Raw genomic sequence first — 26,057 nt, forward strand, 5'->3', positions numbered from 1 at the left:
AATTTACTTCAACATAATAAAGGTTATATATGGCAAGCCTACAGTTAACATCATACTCAGTTGTGAAAAACTGAAAGTTTTTCCTCTAAGATGAGGAACAAGACAAGAATGTTCACTCTTGCTACTCATATTCAATATAGTACTGAAAGTTCTAGCCAGGGAAATTAGGCAACAAAAAAAAAATGAAAGTATTAAAATCAGAAAGGAAGAAGTAAAATTATCTGTTTGCAAATGACATGATTTACATATAGAAAACCTTAAAAACTCCACAAAAAATAAAATGTTAGAACTAATAAACAGAGCTATGGTGATTAGAACAGTATGGTACTGGCATAAAGACAGACATAGAGACCAATGTAACAGAATAGACAGCCCAGAAATAAACCCATACATATACAGTCAGTTGATATTTGACAAAGCTGTCAAGATCACACAAGAGGGTAAAGGGAGTCTCATCAACAAATGGTGTTGGGAAAATCAGATATCAACATGCAAAGTAATAAAACAGGACCCTTCTCTTATACCATGCCAAAAAATCAACTCAAAATGTATTAAAGTCTTAAATTTAAGAACTGCAACTATAAAACTCCCAAGAAATAACATACGGGAAAAACTTTTTGGCATTGTTCTTTTTTTTTTTCACCTGCTTTTAATGCTAATCTTGTTAAATTAGGGAAGAAAATAATGTTAAAAATGCCGTGTTAGGAGAATGCAACTCGAAGTAGTTTCCTTCAAATCAGCTTAATTTTTTTTAACATCTTTATTAGAGTATAATTGCTTTACAATGGTGTGCTAGTTTCTGCTTTATAACAAAGTGAATCACCTGTACATATCCATATATCCCCATATCTCCTCCCTCTTGCATCTCCCTCCCATCTTCCCTATCCCACCCCTCTAGGTGGTCACAAAGCACCGAGCTGATTTCCCTGTGCTATGCGGCTGCTTCCCACAAGCTATCTATTTTACATTTGGTAGTGTATATATGTCCATGCCACTCTCTCACTTCATCCCACCGTACCTTTCCCCCTCCCCGTGTCCTCAAGTCCATTTTCTATGTCTGTGTCTTTATTCCTGTCCTGTCCCTAGGTTCTTCAGAACCTTTTTTTTTTCTTTTTAGATTCCATATATTTGCGTTAGCATAAGGTATTTGTTTTTCTCTTTCTGTCTTACTTCACTCTGTATGACAGACTCTAGGTTCATCCACCTCACTACAAATAACTCAATTTCATTTCTTTTTATGGCTGAGTAATATTCCATTGCATATATGTGCCACATCTTCTTTATCCATTCATCTGTCAAGGGACACTTAGGTTGTTTCCATGTCCTGGTTATTGTAAATAGAGCTGCAATGAACACTGTGGTACATGACTCTTTTTGAATTATGGTTTTCTCAGGGTATATGCCCAGTAGTGGGATTGCTGCATCATATGGTAATCCTAGTTTTAGTTTTCTAAGCAGCTCATGCAGCTCAATATCAAAAAAACAAACAACACAATCCAAAAATGGGCAGAAGACCTAAATAGACATTTCTCCAAAGAAGATATACAGATTGCCAAAAACACATGAAAGGATGCTCAACATCACTAATCATTAGAGAAATGCAAATCAAAACTACAATGAGGTATCACCTCACACCAGTCAGAATGGTCATCATCAAAAAATCTACAAACAATAAATGCTGGAGAGGGTGTGGAGAAAAGGGAACCCTCTTGCACTGTTGGTGGGAATGTAAATTGATACAGCCACTATGGAGAACAGTATGGAGGTTCCTTGACATTGTTCTTAGCAATGATTTCTTGAATATGACACCAAAGGCACAGGCAACATAAACAAAAATAGACAAGTGGGATTTCATCAAACTAAAAGGCTTCTGCACAGCAAAGGAAACAACAGAATGAAAAGGCAACCTACAGAAAGGGAAAATGTTTGCAAACCATACATCTGATAAGGGGTTAACAACCAAAATACATAAGGGACTCCTACAACTCAATAGCAAAAAACAAATAACCCAATTTAAAAATGGGCAAAGAACTTGAATGGACATTTCTCTAAAGAAGACATACAAATGGCCAACAGGTATATTAAAAAGTACTCAATTTCACTAATTATCAAGGAAATGTGAATCAAGACCACAATGAGATATCACCTCACACCTGTTAAGATGGCTATTATCAAAAGCAAAATAAAAGATAAGTATTAGAGAGGATATGAAGAAATTAGAACCCTTCTACTTTGTTGGTGGGAATGTAAAATAGTACAGCTGCTGTGGAAAATAGTATGGAGGTTCCTCAAAAAATTAAAACTAATATGATATCGCTTATACGTGGAATCTAAAAAAAGGATACAAATGAACTTATTTACAAAACAGAAATAGAGTCACAGATGTAGAAAACAAACTTATGGTTACCAGGGGATTGGGGGGGGGTGATAAATTGGGAGATTGGGACTGACATATACACACTACTATATATATAATAAGAACCTGCTGTATATAGCACAGGGAACTCTACTCAATACTCTGTAATGGCCTATATGGGGAAAGAAACTTTAAAAAAAAGAGTGGATATATGTATATGTATAACTGATTCACTTTGCTGTACACCTGAAACTAACACAACATTGTAAATCAACTATACTGCAAATAATTTTTTTTTAATTAAAACTAGAACCACCATATGATCCAGCAATCCAACTTCTGGGTATTTGTACAAAAGAATTGAATCAGGATCTCAAGAAGATATTTGCACTACCAGGTTCATCGCAGCATTATTGACAATAGCCAAGATGTGGAAACAACCTAAATGTCCATGATGAATGAATAAAGAAAATGTGGTATATACATACAATGAAATATCATTCAGCCTTAAAAAAAAGGAAATCCTGCCATAGGTGACAACACTGATGAACCTGGAGACATTACTGTAAGTGAAATAAGCCAGTCACAAAAATACAAATCTGTATTATTCTATTTATATGAGGTATTCAAAATTGTTAAACTCATAGAAGCAGACAGTAGAATGGTGGTTGCCAGAGACTGGGGGGAGAGGGAAATGGAGAGTCCTTGTTCAATGGATATAAAGTTTCAGTTATGCAAGATGAGTAAATTCTAGAGATCTTCTGTTCAACGTCGCGCCAGTAGTTAACAATATATTGTGCATTTTAAAAATTTATTAAGAGGGTATATCTCATGTCAAGTATTCTTACCAAAAACAAAGGGGCATGAGGAAACTTTTGGAGGTAATGAATGTGCTTATTACCTTGAGGGGTGATGGTTTCACAGATGTATGAATATGTCCAAGCTCACTAGATTATATACATTAAATATATGGAGATTTTTTGTATATCAATTATACCTCAATAAAGCCATTGAACCTAAAATGAGTGGTATATGGATAAATGTTTAAAAAATGGCTGGGGGTGTGGGGAGATCCCAGATTTGTAGTGTTTGCCAGTTTCCATGATGTAAATACCCCCACCATGAACAATATCAAGCTACTGTGTAGAGCATTACTGTGTGTAATGCCAAGCTATCACTGAACTTGGAAGAGATGCATATTCTCACTCTGCAAGCCAGCTCCAGTATGCCACTAGATAAGAACATTTTGGGGACAGTTGGAGAAATTTGAAAGTGGACTGTATGTTGGATGACGTTATTGAATTTATACTGACTTTCTTAGTATAGAAAGGGAGAATGCCCTTACTCTTGTGAAATATGTGCTGAAATATCCTGTTGGCATCCTGATGTTTGAAGACTACTTTCAGGTGTGTGTGTACAGGTGTGTGTGTGTGTGTGTGTGTGTACGTGTGGAGAAAGAGAAAGAGAGAGGGGAAGAAAATTTCAATGTGTCAAATGGTTGCTAGTTGATGAAATGGGTGAAGGATACATTAGTGTGCATTAATAAAATTGTTCTTTCAACTTTTCTGTGGGCTTAATATTTTTCAAAAGAAAAATTAATTTGTTGCCAATAGAAGAGTTTATATAAAAATCTGAATTTGCAGTTTCTACTGAAAGGAACCTAAAACCTTGTAATTTGGGGCTTATGCTCTCAAATTACACCATTTAGCTGAACCTAATAGATGGGGAATGTGCTTCCCAGTCAGATCTTATCCCGGCCCTCTTCCCTCATTTGGGTTACCTTCCTGACCCCTGTGGACATCTGCATTTGCTCCCCTGGTCTAGAAACTGTTCAATGAGCTTAAGATGGTATTTTATGCTTGTTTCCAAGCACTCAATGGAGAAGAAAAAAAAAAAGATGTTGCCTATTATTATTATTCCAAGTGCTTGCTTCTGTAATTATTCCTCTTCTTAGATATTAGCCCTAGGCTAATACCTAAAACCAATTTTACGCTTTTTCAAACAGGTTTACCAGCTCCCTCTGCTAACCCTTTCCGAAAGGATGAAACAGCTTAAATTCCTTAAAAAAGTTCTGAATTTTGAAATCACACTTCTGGGGTTAGGGAACTCTAGACTTGGGAGAACTTGATGACGTGATAGTCACCTAATTGACTTTCTCCTATGGACAGTTCCTATGATGGTTCAAGGGACTAATTCAAGAGTCAGAATTTAGTAAGTAGAACGTCTGTTTCACTGGGGATTGTGGTTTGGAATGACTTGGCGCCCTCTAAAGGCTACAATGAGAAGAGCAGTCGCTTACCACGTGCTCCCCTTTAAGTTTAGGGCTCCGTCGGAACTGTGACGTTTAGGAGGGTGGAGAAAGGGGCAGAAGTCGCTTGTGGCCTTCGAATCCGAAAGCTTTATTCTAACTCGTCATTTAGCCCTCCTTCGAGAACACGGAAGTATCAAGCTGGTGCCCTACACAACTTTTTTTCCTCGGTGAGTATACTTTCTGCTGTCACTAGCATGACAGGAAAAACGGATGGTTTTTGTTTTAAACCGAGAGCACTTTGATTAAAGTCAGCATTAGTTTATTTATTTATTTATTTTTAGAACAAAGAGTTTGTGTTTGGAATTTTTTATTTTTAAAGACAAACACTATCTTTGGCTTTGGGCTGTGAGAAATAATTTGTCAAAATATCTGCTCTATGCCAACAAGGTAAGTGTCCTGGATTTTTCTTTTTTTTTTAAATGGGGAAATGTTTCCAGAAGCTGCTTTCACAGAGGATGAATACTTTCCTTGGTGAGTACACTCCTTGAAAATGAATGTGATCATCTCCTTCGAGAGCCTCTTGATTAGGGTTAAAGCAGCAGAATTAGAGAAAACCAGGAAGCAAAGGAACGTGCTAAGGAAACAAAGTTATGTTGTAGGGGAAAACCACCCTGAAGGAAGGTGTGGGTGAGAATAACAGAATCATGGGACTGTCTGTGATTCCAGGCTCACTTCTGATTTCATCTTTTGGTTGAGATGGAATTGTGAGGCATTGGGAAACACAAAATACTTCACAAGTGTTATGTTAGGAACTGCCGTAGCAGAGGAAGAGCACTGGTAGAGTGATAATAAGAAATATAAATAGATCCAAGTCCAAACTCATATAAATCATAATCAGGTACATAATTTGCTAATCATCCAAGTCTCTCCATGTCTCAAAATTGATTCCTGCATTTTCTGGTCTGTCAGGTATGGGATGGGGTTTTCATGTTGTTCAAAAGTCCAGTTCAGTAGTTTAGGGCTTCTTTTGATTAAGAAACTAAATGTCAGCAACCTTTGACCTACAATGGACCTTATGTTTATAGCCCACTTTACAGTTTACAAAGAGCTTAACACACCTTATGTCCTCCCGCCCCTTCAAGCCTGCAGTATTCTCCCCTGCCTTTCAATTCACATCTATTTTGGACACCAATTATTTGGCACTTAGACAGTCTCTAAGTCAGTCTGTAAAGGACAAGGTGTTTTTGCCCAGGAAAAATACAGCCTACTATGTGTCTCTAACTAGGTCTCCAGGCATAGCTAAGCAGCCCAAGAGTGTCTGCAAGCATTTGTACCCAGAGCACACTGCTGTTACAGGACGTACCACATGATATCATGTGTGTCAGCCTCTCTCCATATAGTGGCATCTTCCTGTGGACAGTCACTGGGTCTATATTTATTATTATTATTTAAGTCACTGGCTCTTAATCATTTTGGGGGTCCCCACGCTTGGCTCAGTACCTGCCCTTAGAGGTACACAGGGTGCATCTGTTGAGTGAATTAATTTGCTGCCAGTCTATTCACTGCAGCACATTTTGCATTTTAACCAGATCAGTTAACAACTATTTCTTTCATATTATTATTGCAAAAACACAGCACAGAGAGATCTGCCAATTCCAGACCTCTACCTAGTGCCCTGGAAGTTTAAGTGTTCTTATTGGTGGAGGCCATTTATTTCTGATTAAAAGCCATCTAAACCTTTTACTCAATCCAAAGGAAGTCATAGGTATGTTTGCCTATATGTTTCCAAACTTGTTGATAAATTTTATCTGCATGAGCTGTCTTTTCCAGGAAGAAGAGAGGAAAGGAGGGAGTCAGTTAGGGAGGTGGGAAATGAATGCTGAGTAAGTATTTGGTGCTAGGCAGTTTTGTGTAATTATTATCACTGTTTAAGACCCAAACAATCCTTCAATATGGCTATTTTTCTTATTTGCAAACAGTAAACCTTAAGGTGTGTAAGTGGGTTGTTTGGGGTCACATGCCTAGTCAGTTGCAGAGACAGAGTTCAAAGCCAGTTCTGCTGCCTCCAAAGTCCATTCTTACTGCAGCCTGCCCAACTCTTCCAAATCAAAAGATACTCCTAAATAAACAAAAAGTCTCAGGGGTAAAAGTGTAAATTTTGCTATAAATAATGAAGCCAGCCGTGAAGGTCTCAACCTTACAAAGGGTAGGATGGCAGGTAAGATTCGGAAACAGGCAGCCCTGAGAAATCCCTCTGATCCTTGTTGCAAGTCCCTGCCTAGATCCTCCTCTGGAACCAGGTGAGTCTGAAGGGTCCAAGGGCTCAGCAGTCTTCTTCTGCCCTCTATAAAGTCAGTAACTTCACTTTGGTTTTGTGCCTGGGGGTTCTGATCTGGCTAGGAGGCAAACTACAAAACCAAAAGGTCAAAATCCCCCAAGCCCAACCAGAAGGTGTGGCAGCAAACCTGAGCTCAGGTGAGGGAAGAAGCTTAGTAGCAGGAATCACAGGACACTTCAGGCTCTCAGACCAATGAGATGTGCACATCCAGGCTCATACTCAGATACCCAAAGTCTCTCCAGACTCAACCTCTTGTTAGCAGAGTGGCCTTAAGTCGTGTTCAGTGATGATGCTATATGTTTTCCCATTTACTGGTAATCAGGGCTCAATAAATATGTTCTCCCTAGGTTCCTCAAGGCAAACACCACTATGGTAAGTGTCATGACACTACAAAAGTCACATAAGAGTTATATGGCAAGATCTCTCCTCAAAAAGTACCATGTCTTCATAGGCAAAGTCAAATCAGTTAAGTATATTTTATAAAGCAAATACTTTGAGGTCTCAACTACTCTTTGTGTGTTTCTCAGACTGGCCACGAGGGTTGAGGGAAAGGCAGCACCTGAGAGTGAGGACTCCTGACACTTCAAAGTCTTCCGTGTGACATAAACCTGATTTACTGAAATCAACTCAGTGGTTAGCCCATCTGATCAAAGCAAAAGCTATGCTGATGTTTGCAGAAGCCCAAAACATAAAATCAAGAAAAACTGGTTATAAATCCCCATGACACATTCACACTTCCTCCAATCTTTCCTGACAACATGGCATCCCCATTTCCATATGAGCATATGACCACAGTTCTGTATTATGGTGAGTCAACCTTTCTCTGTGCAAAGAACCTCCCCTAAATGCATGTAATATCTTTTTGCTGGCAGAACATGGCCCATGACTAGCTATTCTTTAGAACTTTAGATGCTTTGAATAAAAACTAACATTTTTGCTTGTTGCAATTCCTAGCATTTCAGAGGGACTAGGTGTTAGCAAAGAGTCCTTTTAATACTGAGAGGATCTAAAGTCTTAAGGGGATCAAGGTCCTGGCTACACTAGCTAATAATAAGAGCAAAATTTAATTGAGCACTTACTATGTAGCAGACACACTTCTATAACCCTTCCAACATATCTCAGTCATTTAATTTCACAACAAATATTTTAAATAGGTATTATTATTTCCACTCCCATTGTGCTGATGAGAAAACTGAGGCACACAGAGGATAAACAACTAGCCTAAGGTCATACTGTAAATAAATGAAGCCAGGATTCAAACCAAACCAGTGTGATTTCAGAGCCCTCATCTTTAAACAAAATGTGATTCTGCCTCAGCTCAAAGATGAAAGGATCACTGTAAAAGTTGACTACTATGACAAGGGCTCCCTTCTAGCCTTGTCATATAAAGAAGGTTTGCTCAACCTATCTCATACAGAACACACCATGGCCAAGCGAGTTGCAGTGATTGGAGCTGGTGTGAGTGGCCTGTCCTCCATCAAATGCTGCTTGGATGAGGACCTGGAGCCTACCTGCTTTGAAAGAAGTAATGACATCGGGGGACTGTGGAAGTTTACTGTGCGTAGTTCATACCCTCCCACTTCCACCAATCATAATCTGGCCGTTTGCTTTGTCCCTGCCCAGGCATGGTCGCTTTAGCCTACCTTGGTGATCATTACGGGAGCAGCTCACTGCAGTAGCACAAGTTTGTTATGGTGTTGTGCTGACCCCAGGCAGGATGCAGTCTGATAGGTGATGAACTTGGACAATTGGCAGGGTAGGGACAAGAGACAGTTGGAGGAGAGAGGAAGAAAAAGTTAAGTCTAATACACAAACATAGTATTGGAAGTTACGATGATTTCTGGAGCAGGGACATTGTAAGACAAAGTAGCAGAGTGTCACATTGGGTAAGCTGAATGGCATTGGTGAATATGGAGCAGATGACACTTTAGGAAGGACAGAAGTTGGCAGCAGGGAGTGGAGCCCCAGCCCCCAGGCATTGTTCAGGTCTTTGGGAAGAGAATTGGCAAGGGTGAGGCAAGAATCCAGACCTTGAAAGGTCTAGGGGGTATTTTTCACATTATCAGAAGAAGAAGAACACAGGCACTAATCCACCCTTCTTAGGAGTGTAATATGCAGCCTAGTGGGGTATGCTCAAGGCTAGGCCAGCTATTAGGTTACTTGAGCATCAGGAAGTGGGGCTGGAAATGACTAAATACCCCCTGCCTCTGACCAAAATTGGTCCTGGTTACTGGGAATAGCAGGGTCTTCAGAGGGAATAAAGGGGCCTGCCCCAGTGGTAAGGTATAAGGTGTCAGAAGACGGGAGGCCCAAGTACTAAATGCTTTGGTTGGGGAGAGAAGAGCAGCCTTTAGTGGGAGCTCAAGGTTGGGGAGGGTACTTCAAACTGGTATGAATGAGGGAAGCCTTCTTGGAGGAGGCAGCATTTGCCAGTCTTTGATGGATGGTGAAGAAAACAGAATAAGCAAATGCAGGTAAATGATCACAACCCTAGGATTATAGCATACTGAGGAAAAATAATTTTTTTCTGGTGTACTATGGGCCTCTTCAAGCCACCAAATGTCAATGTGAAAGAAAGTATTAGGTCTGGTTTGTGTACCTTCTGCTGTTTGACCCCATGGTTGGTTTGGTTTCCTTCTCCTATGGTAAAGTGATATAGATTAATTTTAGAAAACAGTACTGAGTTAAACAAAAGGAAAATACAAATTAAATATAATATCAATACTCATGAGTCAGCACTATCAAAATTTTGATGTAATTTTTTCCAGTCATACAAATACTATTTTTTTTTCAAAAATGCAATTGTAGTATTCATTTTCATTCATTCAACAAGTACTCGTGTTGTCCCTCTACCAGGACATATGGGAAACAAGATAGACAAGGACCCAGCCCTCCTTACTGTCTGGTGGGGAACAGAAACAGTAAACAGATCACTACAATGCAGTGTGATTGATCCTGTGCTCAAAGTACAGTGTGCTGGGGCAGGGCACAATAGTTACCTTGTGAAGATCTGTTGGGTCATGGAAGGCTTCTTAGAGAACATGATGGTGAAGAAAGAGACTTGAAGAAGAAAACTTCGGCCACGAGAAGTTCACTGGTGCCTTTAATATAGATCTTTTTGTTTTGTTGTTTTGTTTTTGAGTGACAGAGATCGAGACAAGACAATGAGTTGAGGAGTCCAGGAGAAAACAGAGGCTGCCAGTATGTGATGATTCTTTCATGAAGACCTAGATAAGACAGAGAGAGACAAGGCTGGAAGGGGATACAGGTTGAAAGGGAGCTTTGTTTTGTTTTGAAAATTTGAGTCTTCAGTATTTTAAGTGTGGATGGGAAGGAGCCAATAAAAAGAGAGAGGTTGAAAATATACATAGACAATAAACAGAAAAATTAGTGAGGAGTTCCTTAAACAAAGGCAAGAGGAAGAGGTGCAGAGCATGAGTGGAGGGAATAATCATGGCAAGGGAAGAAGGAGAAGATAAGCAAGATAGACCATGGGCCCGTGTTCATGGAATTATTTAAGGGCAGTGTCATTCTTGGAGAGCCCTATTAAATGTTGTTAGCTTCTTTGTAGTTTGAGAAAGATATTGTATTTAACAATTCCAACCCCACCAATGATTTCTGATAACTATAGCATGGGGACCCAATGCTAACTTTTCCAGGAACTCTTTGGAATTACAAGTGGAACACTAACTGCTGATGGTCTCTTTCTCTTCCTCCTATCCCCCCCACCACCCCATCAAGCTAACTGTGCTTTCACCACAGGAAACTTCTAAAGATGGAATAACCAGGGTCTACAAGTCATTAGTGACAAACGTCTGCAAAGAAATGTCATGTTACAGCGACTTCCCCTTCCAAGAAGATTATCCCAATTTCATGAAGCAAGAAAAATTTTGGAACTACCTCCAAGAGTTTGCTGAGCACTTTGACCTTCTGAAATACATTCAGTTTAGAGTAAGGTACCTTGGGTTATGGAAGGTTAATGAGTAGGGGCTGGCCCATTCACCAATCTGATGGAAATGGGATGCTTAAGTAAACTTCTTCCTGACTTTCTCTCTATGTGAATAAGGCAGATAATAACCCTGCTGGTCATGTTTTACTCAAATAAGTCACTAAAATACTGAATTTCCTGGTTCTTCCTCTGAATCCAGACTCTCATTCAGGATAAAATTTAGAATGTTTTTGAGAGGAAAGGAAAAATGGATTTTGTTCATGAAACCCATTGGGAAGAAATGACTAGAAGTCTGAACCACAGATGATATAATGGGTCAAAACTCATTTTCCTAAATTTTTTCAACATTCGGTATTTTAATTCATCTCCTTCTCACCAGGAGTAAAAACTGAATGTTTCTTCCTTGCAGTGAAGGCATTCAGATGTTCTGGGTCCTAATCTATATGACCACTTTGGAGACTTTGCACAAATTATTTAACTTCTCTAGGGAAAAGATAAGCCAGTGTTAACAGACCTCCTATCGTGGGACTGACTTGGCCCACTTGAAATAACAGACATGGTTACCATACGGTCATTGTATGAGGTCCCAAGATGACTGATGGAAAGCGAGTGTTTGTCTTTTGCTTTCAGACCACAGTGTGCAGCGTAACAAAGCGTCCTGACTTCTCCGAAACTGGTCAGTGGGATGTTGTCACAGAGACAGAGGGGAAGCTGGACAGAGCTATCTTTGATGCTGTCATGGTTTGCACTGGACACTTCCTGAATCCCCATTTACCTTTGGAGTCATTTCCTGGTGAGTCATTTCTACCTGAAACCATGCCTACTTTTCTGGGTTCTTCTAGAAGTTACTGATTTGTAATTGGAAATACTTCCTCATGACTATAGACAACTTTATGTTTACCCTCAGAAATAATATGTACAAAATAACTTTGAAGGTTATAAAACACTATAGAGGTGTCAGATTTTATTATTTGCTTATTAATATAAATGCTGATCTTATCATTTAAGTTTTATCATGCCTGTCTGATTCAAGCTCAGTGATCACATAAGGCTCAAAACTATCAGATCGGTCATGAAAAAAAATAGGCTTCGAATTTTGTCATTAAATTACAGGTCATTTGAATCAGGAGTGACCTGTAATTCAATAACTTAAAGGAAGTGAGAATACAAGGAAACTTGACAGAATTTTTTTTAAGAAATAGACCAGAAATTATACATACAAAGAAATATTGTCACCCTTCAAAATAGTCATCACAATAATAATCCATCCACCTCTTAAAGCAGGGCTATCCACACAAAGGAGTTTTAGAAATTCCCCTTTGGAAATGCTTTTGATCCAATGGCACATTCTTTTTAATAAACTCACAATTGGCAAATCTCCATCTTTTGAAGTCAAGTGAGGATTACTAAAATGTAGTAAAGCTACTCTTCTTCCGTTACTCATAAGTGGCCCTAAAGGCAATTGAGTATGAAGTTTTGAAACTTCTTTGAGGAATTAAAAGAACTTTTAAGAAACGAAGATGTGAAGAAGAAAGTTTTGCAAACCCTTAGAACAATAAAAAATGAAATATAAATCTTAAAAACACAATCTCAAATTAACAAACTATTCTATTTTCAAATGTTGTTAGTGACGCGAGGGAGAATTCAGTACATAATTTACCAAAGAAGCAATATTGTAAATGGTGGGTCAGCTCAGGCTTGCTGCTAGTCTATGGGCCTAAATACATAATCACATAGTACTAAAGGAATATATAACTGCCTCTTATAACAATGTTTCTATGAGGAAATGTTGTCACAAGTGTCAAATAAGAGATGCTTTTGGAATTAAGTGTCTTGTCAGGTTTGAGGTGGCTAATCCTTTACCCCTAACTACCTTCAGTTCCACTGCGACTATAACTAAAGAACACTGCTGCAAAAGAGCAATCAGGAGCTGAGAGGTGATGATCTTTGTGGCAGCATGAAGTGTCCAGACTGGCAGAAGTGGTCCCAAGGAAAGAGACTGGCTAAACATAAACTAGAGTAGCAACATAGTTTTGGATCATCTTGAGAGCAGACATTTCTACATACTTTAATGACCTCAGGGAGGTGGGGGGAGGAATAATTATAGTAGAAATATTGAGGTGCCCCTTTCTTTTGCCCTAAAACCCAGATATTGGAGAAGGAAGAAACCCACACACATAGATTTTAGAGACTCCCCCTGAGGGGGTCTTGGTTTACGACCAGACTTTAGAAGAATCTGTTATGGGGGACAGCAGGACAGATAATCCCAATTTCCTCTGTGTTTCCAGAGTAAGGTATCTTGGTGAGTGGATACGATGTAAGCTTTCCAGGAAGTTCTGGTCTGCTACAGTTCCCTGCAGGCAATGGCCCTGGATAAGTAGCATTCAGCATAATGGTTATGCACAAAGCTCTGGATCCAGACCCTGTGCTAGTTGCTTAATCTTGGATGAACATAAGCTCTCTAAGCCTCAGCAAAGTGGAAATATAAGTTCCCATCTCAGAGTAGTGATGAGGATGAAATGAGATCATCCATGTAAAATACTTAGCATAGTACAGAGCACACAGTAAGCACTCTATAAACAATAGCTACTACTGTTATGAATCAGGACCTTTTGTAAGCTATTATCCACCATCTGAGAATTGCTTGGAAGAACCTGCTTCCTAAGAAGCAGGTGCGTCCCCCAGACGAAGAAGTATTTCTCCCTCTTAGTTAAGTTATAACCCCAGTTATAAGCCTCAGCAGCCATTCCATCTCAGAGTGCTGGATCCTCCCAGAGCCCATACAGGAATCACGGGATGGATAGCACAAAGTGCAGTTCTGCAGGTCACCCCTCTTCATTCTCCTCTCTCCCACACTCAGAAGTTGTGTAAGAGTGACTCTCTAAACACACATCAGTTGTAATCATTAGTTACAGGTTAGTGGTCACAAATGCCTAATTATATTTAATCAATTATTAACAAATGTTCTTAAATTTTGTGAGCGTTGTGCATGGACTTCAAGCTCCTGGTCTTCCTTCTCCTAAGGTAGTTGCTAAGCATTTTCCAACACATAACAGTAGGGGAATAAGTATAAGATGAAGAAACCACAATAGCAAACTATTCCAGAGATATTTGCTGACACGGCAAACTAGGCCCTGTGCCTCCTAGCAGACCGTTTTTTTTTCTGAATTAGTAGTTTTGATTTACCAAATAGATTCCTTTGGGGCAGGGGAAGGGGCAAGGCATTATTGACATAATCATTGATTCAGAACTACCTATGCATTCCATACTTTTTCTTGGGTCCCCTGCTCAAATATGCAATTATGGAGAACCTATTATTTGAAAAGCATTGTGTTAGGTACATACAAAATCTATGAACCGAGGTTGAGCCCTCAGGAAGCTTCTCTCCAGCCAAACCTCAGTGAATGGGTTGAAGCCCCACTCTCTAATGCATTCGGGGCACGTGCTCTTCCCCCTTCTTGAAACCCTCTTAGGGCTTCCCTTTTCAAATTCCTAATCATCTTTCTAATGTCATTCTTTGAAAAAAAAAAATCACCTCCTCCAGGATGACTTCCCTGGCTCAGTCTAGGCTGATGCCCCATTGAAGGCATCGTAACACCTCCTGTTCTGGGGGGGGCAGCATAGTATCATGCTTGACAGCTGAGCCCAGAGTCAGATGACCTGACTTCCCTGTCGGGCTCTGCTACTTACTCTATGGCCTTGGGCAAGTTGCTTAAGCTCTCTGTGCCTCCACTCTCAGCATTAGTAAAATTGCATCATAATATTGTTCACCCTTCGGGGTTGTTGTGAGGTTTAAATTAATTCATATGTATAAAGTCCTTAGAAGAATGTCTGGGACTTGCCAGTAAGGTCTGAATAAGCGTTAGTTAGCTATTGTCTGTTTACCTATTTCTCACTCGAGGATGAACTCTTTAAGGGTAGAGACTGCCTTGTATTCTCACATCTCCTAAACCTAAAACCTGAAACAGTGCCTTGGGCTATATATACAATGTTGAAAGTACAGGTCATGTAATGTAGAGTTATTAACCAACTGGACTTTTTCTTGTAATGTCCCTGCAGGCCTCATCTGTGGGGCTTGTCCTTCTCCTGCCCTTGGTTGCAACTTCAGGCCATTCCCACCGCTTTTCTGCTCACTCTCAAATAATGAAAAGTCCTCCTCTGTCATCTTTTTTTTTTTTTTTGGCCGTGCCACGCAGCATGCAGGATCTTAGTTCCCTGACCAGGGATGGAACCCGTGCCCCCCTGCAGTGGAAGCACAGAGTCCTAACCACTGGACTGCCAGGGAATTCCCGCAGCTTCTCATTGTTATAACTGAAATGTTCTGTCTCGTGTAATAGTAACAACTGGCAATTACCTGTAATGATGAAGCTTCTCCCCTCCCCCAGCTGGCTCCTGCTTTGTGCTGACAGCCGCAGTGAGAAGACATGGTGCGCTTGGCTCTGCCCCCTTCCTCTGCCAGCTCCTCCTCCTGCAAACCTTTCACTCACCAGCTGCAGTCTCTGGCCCTTCCAGAACTGGAGTCAGGGCAAGGACAAGAAGAAGTAAGGGGGCAGGAAAAGTCTTTCTTGACTGGCACCAACCGAGTGCTAGTTCTCTCAGGCCTTGGGGGTGTTTAAGATCCATGCTTTGTGGGGTGCTTTCCTAGGCTCTGCTCCAGAGAGACGCCCCATGACTAGGGATCTTTCCGTGCAGCCCCTGTTGCTACAGACCAAGCACTCTCAGACTGGCCACTTTACAAGTCCCTGAACCCTAGCTCCTCCCCAGGTCATTTCCATAGACTATCTGTTAAGGTCTCATTGCCAGTCCAGATGGCTACCTTATGCAAAGTCCCTTTAAACTGGCATCAGACAGGCTCTCTCCTGCGTGGCTTTCATCTGGTCCACATGAGACATGTATTCCACACCGTCAGCAGTAGATGAAAAACTCGCTACTGGTGCAGCCACCCCTCGCAGGCAGTTCAAGCGTGGGTCACGCACCAGTCTCCGTGCTCCATAGCCTCCAAGGGTCGAGGTCTCGCAGGGGTCTCCCAGAAGCCCCTCGAATACGGCTTCGTGTCAAGGAGAGAAAAAATGCAACAGCACTTTAAATCCTTTCCTGAAAGTCTCCAATTTCCAACCTCTGGCCACTTCAACTTCACTCCCTGAAAGTAAGTGAGAGGCAAAGGATCACAAAACTGGCCTGCGTACACCTTCTTTGCAAATTCTGCCTGGTGGGTTGAGCACCTCCCTAGGAATGTGGCAACTATTTGTTGTCATATTTAGTGCATTCAGTTTGCAGCTTTGGGGGCCTCAGCAGGCAAAGACTCCTATTAAAACATTGTGTTATATATAGTAGCTCTTCAATAAACGTTATTGAGTAAATGAATGAAGCAGTGACTGTCTGGTAGGAGAATGATAGGTTCCAGGAGACAGTTTCATCTTTTTACATTAAAATTGCAGAAGTACTTGAAGTATTGGGGTGAGAGGCTGAGGAACCCTCTAAAGTGCAGCGCCTCCCTTTCCGATTCATTGTCAGGGCTTCATCTCACCGGTCACGGGGTCTGAAGGTGGCCGGCCCCGTCGCTGTTTGTTTCCTCTGCCACCTCTCATTGCTGAAGCTGTTACCACCGACCCTTTCGAGCTGGTCCCCAACGAGGGTCCTCCTGCCCGGTGCTGTTCGAGCCAAGAGACCAAATTTGGTTCAGAAGCAGAGGAAAGCTTTATTCTTTGATTAGAGAGTGGACAGGTGCGAGATCTGGCTCTAGAGAAGGCGCTCTCCAGGAGAGGACGCGGTGGGGCTGCGTTGCAGGGTTCTGTCAGCAGGGTGGGGGGCAGAGTTCTCGCGAGACAGGCACAGGCGTACGGCGCACGCTCCAGATCGAGGTTTGGACCCAGAGACTCTGCACGCAGCCCGTCACCGCCACCGCCTTCAACTGAGGGTCACGCGCTGCGCTTCCGCACGCTCCCCCGAGCTGAGGCGTCAGCGCAGCCGTTTCACGCTAGGAACTCAGGTCTGAAGGGCCGGGAGCGAGGCCTCGGCACGCAGCACCCCGTGAGCAAGTGACCCTAGACTAAGCACAAAGGAAAAGACAAAAAGGTTAGACTTTATCTTATTACCCAGACTAGGCTCTGCTGGTGACAAATCCCTCCTCTCTTTTGTCCTGCTCCTCATCCTTGAGGGGCGCTAGGGGGCGCAGGTCCATCTTTTGTACCTCCCCCCACCCGGAAGAGGACCAGACTTCTTCCCAGATGCCTTTAGATGTGTTTGATGGTCACCAGGCCTCAACCCTAACTGTTCGTATTGCTGAGCGACCATCGTTTGTCTAACCCTTTGGAGACAAAGGACACCAGATAATTTAAGATACATGGCCCAAATTTTAGCAAGAGCAAGTTTTTCCTAAAAATGCACGTATCTAGGTCTTTTGCCTGTAGGCAAACGTGCCCTGATATGGAGGTTCACTGCAGTGGCCTAAGTATCCCTGGTCACATTTTGTTGTTTTTTTGGAAGAAAAGCTTCAGGTCAGAGAGAGGTTCGCATGAGACAGGGTGGGGGGTCCATGGCCCCAGGTTGTCTCTCTGGAGGTTGGGGTTTAGGGTCCTCTTCACTCAAGGGTGATGTGGCCACAGAGCAATCCCTGCAACGTCAGGGCAGAGTAGGTGGTTAGGGTCACCAAGTGGGGTCCGTTCCCCTTAGGACTGAGCTGGTCTTCAAGGCTGCTGGCTTTCCAGGTTTTTAGGTGTCCCCAGTCTCCTGGCCAGAATGGGTGGAGGGCCAGGTTGGTGGGTGCAGGCAGCACCTGGTTACCATATTCCATGAAAGCTTTCATAGTTTCTCCTCCCTGGAGGGCACACTTGAGTTGTTCCATTTCAAGTTAAGGTGTCCCTTCTCTCGGGCTCGGGTAGTGGCTGTACCATATATGAGTTCAAATGCACTTAACTTTCACTTATCCCTTGGGGCTAATCACATGCGGAGCAGGGCAATTGGAAGCAATTTAATCCAGTCTTCTTGAGTTTCTGGACATAGCTTGGCTAAGGCCCATTTCAAAGTCTGATTGGATCTTTCTACTGTCCCCAACAATTGAGGTCTCTAGGCTGAGTGCAAGGTCTGCCACAGTGCTCATTATCCCCTTCGTCACTTGAGACACAAATGCTGGACCATTATTACTTTGTAGGGACCCTGGAAGCCCAAACCTGGGAATTATTTCTGTTAGTAACGTTTCTATACACCCAGAAAAAGAGTCTACTAGCACCAAGAGATACCTGAAATTGCCAGGTACTCTCGCCATGCCAGTGAAATGAGTCTGCTAATCTTCCCCAGGATATATCCCTCTGGTCTGAATGGGCCTTACCTGGGGGCCTCTCGGGGGTCTGGTGTTGGAGTTGTTCATTGTGCAGATGGGGCATGTCTCAACTCTCCGACTGATTATACTTTTCATGCCAGGAGTTACCATGACCTCAACTAGCCAATTATATGCCTGTAGTGAGTTCCTTGATGAGCCTCCCTGATGGCTTGACAAGCTGCAGTTTGGGTGAAGAAGTATTGCCCGTGTTCATTAACTAGCCACGCATGGCCTCCTAGATCTCTATCGAAGCCTCATTTTCAGGCTCTGTTTAATTCTTCCTTTGTGCAGATTGAGGAATAATTGGATGGATCTGGCCTTTGAGGTATGAGGGGTAGTTGCCAAGTTACTGGTTCTAGGGCTGCCCTTTCAGCAGTTGCATTGGCCTTGTTGTTTCCCTTTATTACCTTTGCATCCTTCTCTTGGTGACCCCTACAATGAATCACTCACCTTTTTTGGAAGCTGTACTGCTTCTAAGAGCTTCAGTATATTTAAGCCATGTTTCACCTGTTTATTCTCCACAGCAGGCATACTTCTTTCCTTCCAAATAGCCCTGTGTGTGAAGGATGGCATATCCTGGGAACCTGTGTAAACATCTGTGTAAAATCTTCCCTGTCTAAGACTCAGGTGAAGACTATCAGCTAGGCCTTTTGGACAGAAGTCCCTGGGGGTAGGCTTCTTGCTTCTATGACTTAGGTCTGGGAGGTCACTGCCTATCCTGCCAGGCTTTTTCCTTCTCTCATAAAATTGCTCCCATCTGTGAATCATTCCTCTTCGGTGTTTGGGAGAGGCTCACTTCCTAGGTCAAGGCGACTGGAATAGATCGTGTCTATGGCTTCTATATAATCATGCTCCAAGGGCCCTATTTCTGTGGGTAGCAGGGTAGCAGGATTTAGCCTGTGACAGTTTTTTTATGGTAACCACTGGGTTGTCTAAAGGCATAGCCTGAACTTGAATCGACTTTCTGGGGGTTAGCCATTCTGTTCCCTTAGAACTTAACTGAAGCCTGAACCCAGTATGGAGTCCGTATAGTGAATGGCTGACCAAATGTTAACTTTTGAGCCCCCTTTAGCAGGGTTGTAGTAACTGCTATTGCTGGTAGACAAGGAGGCCATCCCTTAGCAGTTTGATCTAATTGTTTGGAGAAATAAGCAACCACCTGAGTAAGGGGTCCCATTTTTTGAGCTAATACCCCAAGGGTGATTCCCTTTCTTTTATGAATGTAAAGGTCAAAGGGTTTAGCTAAATTTTGGAGGGCCAGGAGAGGAGTCTGAAGTAACTGCTTTTTCAGTTCTTGAAAGGCCCCTTCACATTCTGAATTCCATTCAAAAGGATCATTATCTTTTCTTTTCAACTTTTCATACAGAGTCCCAGCTATTAAACCATAGTTAGGGATCCAGATGTGGCAAAACCTGGCCATCCCCAGGAAACCTCTAAGCTGTCTTTTAGTTTTTAGGAGGGGTGAGGCAGCAAATGACTTCTTTCCTTTCCTGGCGTATGCTTCTCTTACCTTCTGTGAGAATGAAGCCTAGGTAGGTCACCCTAGTTTGTGGTGTTTGAAGCTCTTTCTTGGATACCTTATATCCTTTATCTGCTAGGTTGTTCAGGGTGGTTACAGTATTTTTGTCAGAGGCCTCCTTAGTAAGGCTGGCAATCAGAATTTCGTCTACATACTGGAGGAGGGTTCCCTCCTCCAGATGTAGATCTTTTAGGTCTTTAGCTAAAGTTTCCCCAAAGATGGTGGGAGAATTTTTGAACCCTTGAGGCAGGACTGTCCAGCAGTATTGTTGTTTTTGTTGCATGTTTGGGTCCTGCCACGCAAAAGCAAAAATTTCTTGTGGCTCTGTGGTTAATGGAATACAGAAGAAGACATCTTTTAAATCTGATACAGAGCCCCAGGTCCTGGTGGACGGTAGAGTGGCCAGCAGGGTGTAGGATTAGACACTACTGGGTGTATATCTTCAGTGGCTTCATTGACTGCCCTGATGTCCTGTACCATCTGGTATTTCCCATTGGGTTTCTTTACGGGGGGAATGGAGGTATTACAGGCTGACTGACATGGTCTAATAAGGCCCTGGTCAGTTAGGCCCTGTGACATGGGCAGTTCCCAACAAGACCTCCCAGCAGAGTGGGTACCGTTTTCTATTGGGCCATGTACGTACAGATTTTAGATGGACTATCATGGGACTGGCTCCTACAGCTCATCCCACCCATCCCTGGGCCCAGACCTCGGCATTTATTCCAGGGAGATCAACTTGCTCTGTCTGGGGAGGTTTGTCCTCAGCCATTAACATTATCATCTTGTGCCCTTTGTCTAAGGGGACACCAGTCTCCAATTTGTCTCCCATTAGGTGTATAGTAGCCCCCAAGATATCTCTTCCTAGCAGAGGTACGGGGCACTCGGGAACATGCAGGAAGGAATGGGTGAGCCTATGCTTGTCCAGTTTACATTCTGATGGTTCTATGAATGCCCGTTCTTGGACCTTCCCTGAGACCCCCATAATTTTACAACTCTTGTGACTGAGTTTACCTGATCTGGTGTTCAGAACTGAGTAAGTGGCATGAGTGTCAACTAAGAATTCAACAGGCTTTCCCCCCATGTCCAATATTAGCTGGAGCTCCTAGGGGTCAATTGGTGTGCCAGCTTAGCAGCCCCCTGGCCCCATCATTCTTCATCTATCTGGCATTCCCTTCCAATGACTTGGGGTCGGTGGTAGTATAGATTCAGAGGCATTCCCTGAATGCACTTCTGCATGTGGTCTGCTGAGCTGAAGTGTCAGGCACAGCCATTTCACACTAGGATCTCTGGTCTGAAATGCTGGGTACAAGGCCTCTTCACATGGTATCCTATGAGCAGGTGAAACTAGACTAAGTACAAAGGAAAAGAAAAAGGTTAGACTTTATTACCCAGATTCTACTTTTATTTCTCAGGAATTGTTAATGGACTTTGCCAGTGACACAGCCAGCACTGTAAATAGCTCTGCTTCCACTGTTACTACCATTCTTAGTTTATATGAATCCATTGTTTATGTCTGTTATATATGCCAAGGAGATAATTACCAAAAAAAAAAAAATCAAGAGGAGAAATATTTGGTAGCCCTTTTCATATATAGTATATCAATATCGTAATAGTGATACTTCCATTGACAGAGTGTTAGGAGCTTGAAAGATCAGTCAGAAATACAAATATAAATAACAAAAGAATAAAGTATAAATAAGCATACAGTATAATAAGGCATTAAGCGTATAATAAGACACAAAGTAAAATAAGCATGAAGTAACAAGCCTAAATCACAAGAATAATTACTTTATTTACATGAGAACATGCCACACAATTTCCTTTTGTAAAAAAGAAAATTTCTTAATTCAATTTGTAAACATGTTATATACATAAATCACATTCTGATAGAATATATCTATTGGGTAAAATAACATGCATCAACAATCTACTTCTTGTCTAGGATGTTCAGGTCATGCATGAGATGTTTCTTATTATTGTCTGCAGTAAGCTTGATTTCCCTAAGTAATTGCTTTAAAACGGAACACGCATGAAATATATAAGTTCTCCTATGTTTTTAACAAGGCATGTTATACTAAATCAGTATCTGGGCTTACAGCATCCAGTGGGATAGGGGATGATATACTGGTTCTACTTCCTGCAATTGGGAGGAGGAGCAAAGTGCTGCCATATTTCTGGGACTTCCCTTTTCCCACAGACCCCATGCCTGCCAACTAAGGAGTTATAACTCTAGATATTTCTGATCCTTCTGTCCCTTCAGGAATCCATAAGTTTAAAGGCCAGATCCTGCACAGTCAAGAGTACAAGATCCCAACAGGCTTTCAGGACAAACGCGTCTTAGTGATCGGTCTTGGGAACACTGGAGGGGACATTGCAGTGGAGCTCAGTCGAACCGCAGCTCAGGTATACCATCTCTGAATCTGCACTCCCACCCCCAGCATCATTTCTGGTGTCTGGAGAGTGGTATTCAAGATTATAAAACACACCGGCCAATCGCTAAATTATGTGGACACTGGGTGAGTGAAAAAAAAATCTTGAAAATCCTTAAAGCCTCTCATAACGCACGCTTTACAGAACTGAACCATCTCCAAGAAGGGTCTAAGAAAATTGTGTGGATGCCAGATCACTAAGTATTTTTCAGACGTACTCCTGGAACAAGATCAAATGAGCAAATTGTTCTACCCATGCCAACTGTCTTTCTTTCACACTCTCTCTCTGTAATTCTGGAAAAACCCCCATGTAAAAAGAGAAAGGGGAGGTTGTTTTCTCAACATCTCCAAGTTTTCAAAAGGAGTCAGATTTGTACTTCATTTTGAGGTAAAAGCACCCGTTACTTTGCCCAAGAAGTATGCATAATGATTTTAGAAATTCCAAGCATAGATTCACAAATTAGAAATCTATTGCACTTTATCATAAATTATAGGACAATGATTAGATTTAGAAATAATAGATTTTTATTTAATTTAGTTAAAATTGCTTTCTCAAAACCTCACTTTAAATCCTATATTACTTACATGTAAAAAATTGCCAGCTCAATAGCACATGTCTACTAGTACTATAATTCTTTCCTTTAAACATGATGAACATACTTAACCGATACATAGATCAGGTCAAAGTGATTTATGAAAATAATGACAGCAGTGGGAACAGCTAGTCATTTGTAGATCTAGGTGCAACTTCACCAGTCCTCTGTTGTTATAAGGCCAGAATGTTATAAATCGTTTGAAACATAGTGAAGAAAAATACTACAAAAATGATGCACATGTATTTATCCTTCTTGCCTTACTTTTTAGGTTCTTCTCAGTACTAGAACTGGTACCTGGGTCATCAGCCGCTCTTCAGATGGGGGCTACCCATTTAATATGATGGGTACAAGACGACGCCATAATTTTACTGCACAAGTTCTGCCTTCATGTGTACTAAAGTGGAGTCAAGAGAGGGGCTTGAATAAAAGATTTGATCATACTAATTATGGACTAAATATTACTAAGGGGTACTTATATTTTTATTTAATGGTAAAGTTATTTAATCAATATTTTTCATTCTATTTTATTCAGAACTCAAAATGTTCAATAATTGTGACATTGCCTTTGTTTATCCTGTTCTAAGCTTATTCTTTTAAGACAATGTCTATCAGTACCACAGAAGTTCTTGAAATAGGAGTACTCTCTGGTAGCAAAATAGTAATTGATGAGGCTAGAAGAAAATGAAGGATGGAAGCTTTATTTCCAGTTTGAAAATTAGGAAATTTAAACTGGCCTTGAGGGTTCACAGGATGGCTGCCATCCACAAATAGAATATTTGCAGCACCAGTGAGTGCAGATGGCCAGCTCTCACTAACCTTTAATAAATGTCTACTCTGGCTGAATGATTAGAGGTATGAACTGCCAATAGGAATTCCTAGAGTTATATATTTTAATACACATCTATATAGAGCTACACATTGGCAAGGAAAAGGAAAACTTTCAAATGCATGTAAAGTCATTAAATGTGATTTTTATTATATGCATGACCCAAATATTTTTTCTTTGGTAAGATGGCTTTCAACTTACGAAGAAAATTAATAACTACGAATGATTCAATACGTAAATTTTATAGACATTATGTCTGCTGCAATTAGGTAGAATGATGTTCATCATGAAAATATTTATTATGAAACTCTATCAATAGATTCAATTTTTTTAATCCAAAATTTTTTTTGTAATTTCCTCTTTGCCAAATGCCAATCCTTTCAGGCCTGGGTGATGTGGACCCAAAACTGATTATCAAATGGATTGTTATGCACTTGATCCTGACATTGCTCCAGAAATTAGACCCAAGAGATAGAGAATTTTAAATCCCACAGGAAAGAGTAGGTTTAGTCATTTTCTACATGCCTTCTACTGGGAGCAGGAAAACAAAAGATGTTATAGAAACAGTAAGTCAGATAGACAACTTTGAATTAGACATTGGTCAATTTACTCCCTTGACGTGGCAGATATTTTGAATTGACTAAATAAATTATTTGCTGAGTGTCTTATAAATATAACCACAGTGAATAATTTTCTCCTCTATGTCAAAGGAAAAAACCAAAAATAATTGTGAATGATGAGCTGCCAACCTGTATCCTCTGTGGGACAGTCACTATGAAAACCAGCGTGAAGGAGTTTACAGAAACCTCTGCTCTCTTTGAAGATGGGACAGTGGAAGAAAACATCGATGTTGTGATCTTCACTACAGGATACACCTTTTCTTTTCCCTTTCTGGAAGAACCTCTCAAAAGCCTTTGCACAAAGAAGATATTCCTGTATAAGCTGGTCTTTCCCTCAAACCTAGAGAGGACAACACTGGCTATGATTGGCTTCATCAGCCTTACAGGATCCATCTTAGCAGGCACAGAGCTCCAAGCACGATGGGCCACAAGAGTATTCAAAGGTACCTGGACTCTATTTAAAGCCCTATGTGAACAACTGAGTCTTGAAACCAGTCCCCTGAGATTTAGCTAAAATCAAACAAACGTGAGCTAAAGTAACATAAAACATCCAAAAAAATTTTAGTGAAGAATTAATTTTATATATGCATCATATTATGGTGGGTGTGCTTATGTCATTAATGTGACTGAGTGGAAAAAGAGGCTTTGACTCTGTGGATAGAATAAATTTGGACAACAAAATAAAATCACATTTCTCAGAGTAACTGAAAATATTAGAAGTTTCAGGATCCTGTTTTATCCTAGTCAAAGCAAGTCTAGTTTAGTCCATTTACTCCTAAGTCTTTCCATTTATGACTATCAGCAGAGTTTTATATTGCTTCCTAAGAAAGACACTGAAATAATATACACTGTGAATAAAGTTGGGGTCTAAGGAGATAGTGACTTTTAAGCAATGCCCATAAAAACACTGTAGACACTGGACACAGATTGCTATCAGTTATCACTGTAAGAGCAGATGTGATAGAGTCAGGGCTACTGGGGTCCAATCGCAACTCATTAGCTTTGCAATGACCTCTTTAAATCTCAGTTCCTTTGTCTGTAAAATGAGGATAATAAAACCTGTTTCACAAAGGTTTTGTAAAATGAATAACATCTACAAAGCAATTAGCACAGTTCTTGGCACAGAGTAAATGCTCATTAACTTATAGCTGTTGTTCTTACTATTGCTATTATTATCATACCTCTGTAAAGTAGGGCAAGTTTTAGATTCATAAGCATTTTAAATAATTCCATTTGTAATTGTATTATTGCATTTGTAAAAATATAAACAGCAATCACAGTTGAGCCAACCAGCTGTCCTTTAGCAGAATTTTACCCTTAATGAATAAAAACAATCACTAATAATTTATAAATAGCATATAACACAATATTAAGTAGTATTGATTTCTGTCACACTGTAAAAATGTATTAGATATCAACCATACTTTAAAATGTTCTCCTACATTGACAAACATGATATTTTAATTGGGAGGGTGAGGAATGGAGGGGAGGAGAAGGTGATTAGGAAATCTCATTTATTTGTATTACAGAAAAAATTCCATGGCATTTGTGATTAAATTATCACAAATATTTACTTAAGGCTAATTAAAGTGCTTTCACAGCATTTTCTAATTATATTAAAACAACAGCAAAGATCAATAAAACTAAAAGCTGGTTCTTTGAGAAGATAAACAAAATTGATAAACTATTAGTCAGGCTCATCAGGAAAAAGAGGGAGAGGACTCAAATCAATAAAATTAGAAATGAAAAAGGAAAAGTTACAACGGACACCACAAAAATACAAAGCATCATAAGAGATTACTACAAGCAACACTATACCAATAAAATGGACAACCTGGAAGAGATGGACAAATTC

The 26,057-nt window shown here is 40.9% G+C and overlaps 1 protein-coding gene across 1 annotated transcript in view; it reads left to right on the plus strand.

The window, feature by feature from the left end:
* The first annotated feature begins 4,840 nt into the window (after positions 1–4,840).
* Positions 4,841–26,057, plus strand: part of FMO4 (flavin containing dimethylaniline monoxygenase 4) — a 34,023-nt gene continuing 12,806 nt past the window's right edge. The window contains 7 exon segments of the mRNA XM_036845951.1: positions 4,841–5,138; positions 8,363–8,502; positions 10,708–10,896; positions 11,525–11,687; positions 21,992–22,134; positions 23,025–23,224; positions 24,293–24,645. Of these exon segments, the coding sequence (XP_036701846.1) occupies positions 5,087–5,138; positions 8,363–8,502; positions 10,708–10,896; positions 11,525–11,687; positions 21,992–22,134; positions 23,025–23,224; positions 24,293–24,645 (1,240 nt within the window). The 5' untranslated portion in view covers positions 4,841–5,086.

The sequence above is a fragment of the Balaenoptera musculus genome, chromosome 1 (genome assembly GCF_009873245.2).
Source record: "Balaenoptera musculus isolate JJ_BM4_2016_0621 chromosome 1, mBalMus1.pri.v3, whole genome shotgun sequence".
Taxonomy (NCBI): domain Eukaryota; kingdom Metazoa; phylum Chordata; class Mammalia; order Artiodactyla; family Balaenopteridae; genus Balaenoptera; species Balaenoptera musculus.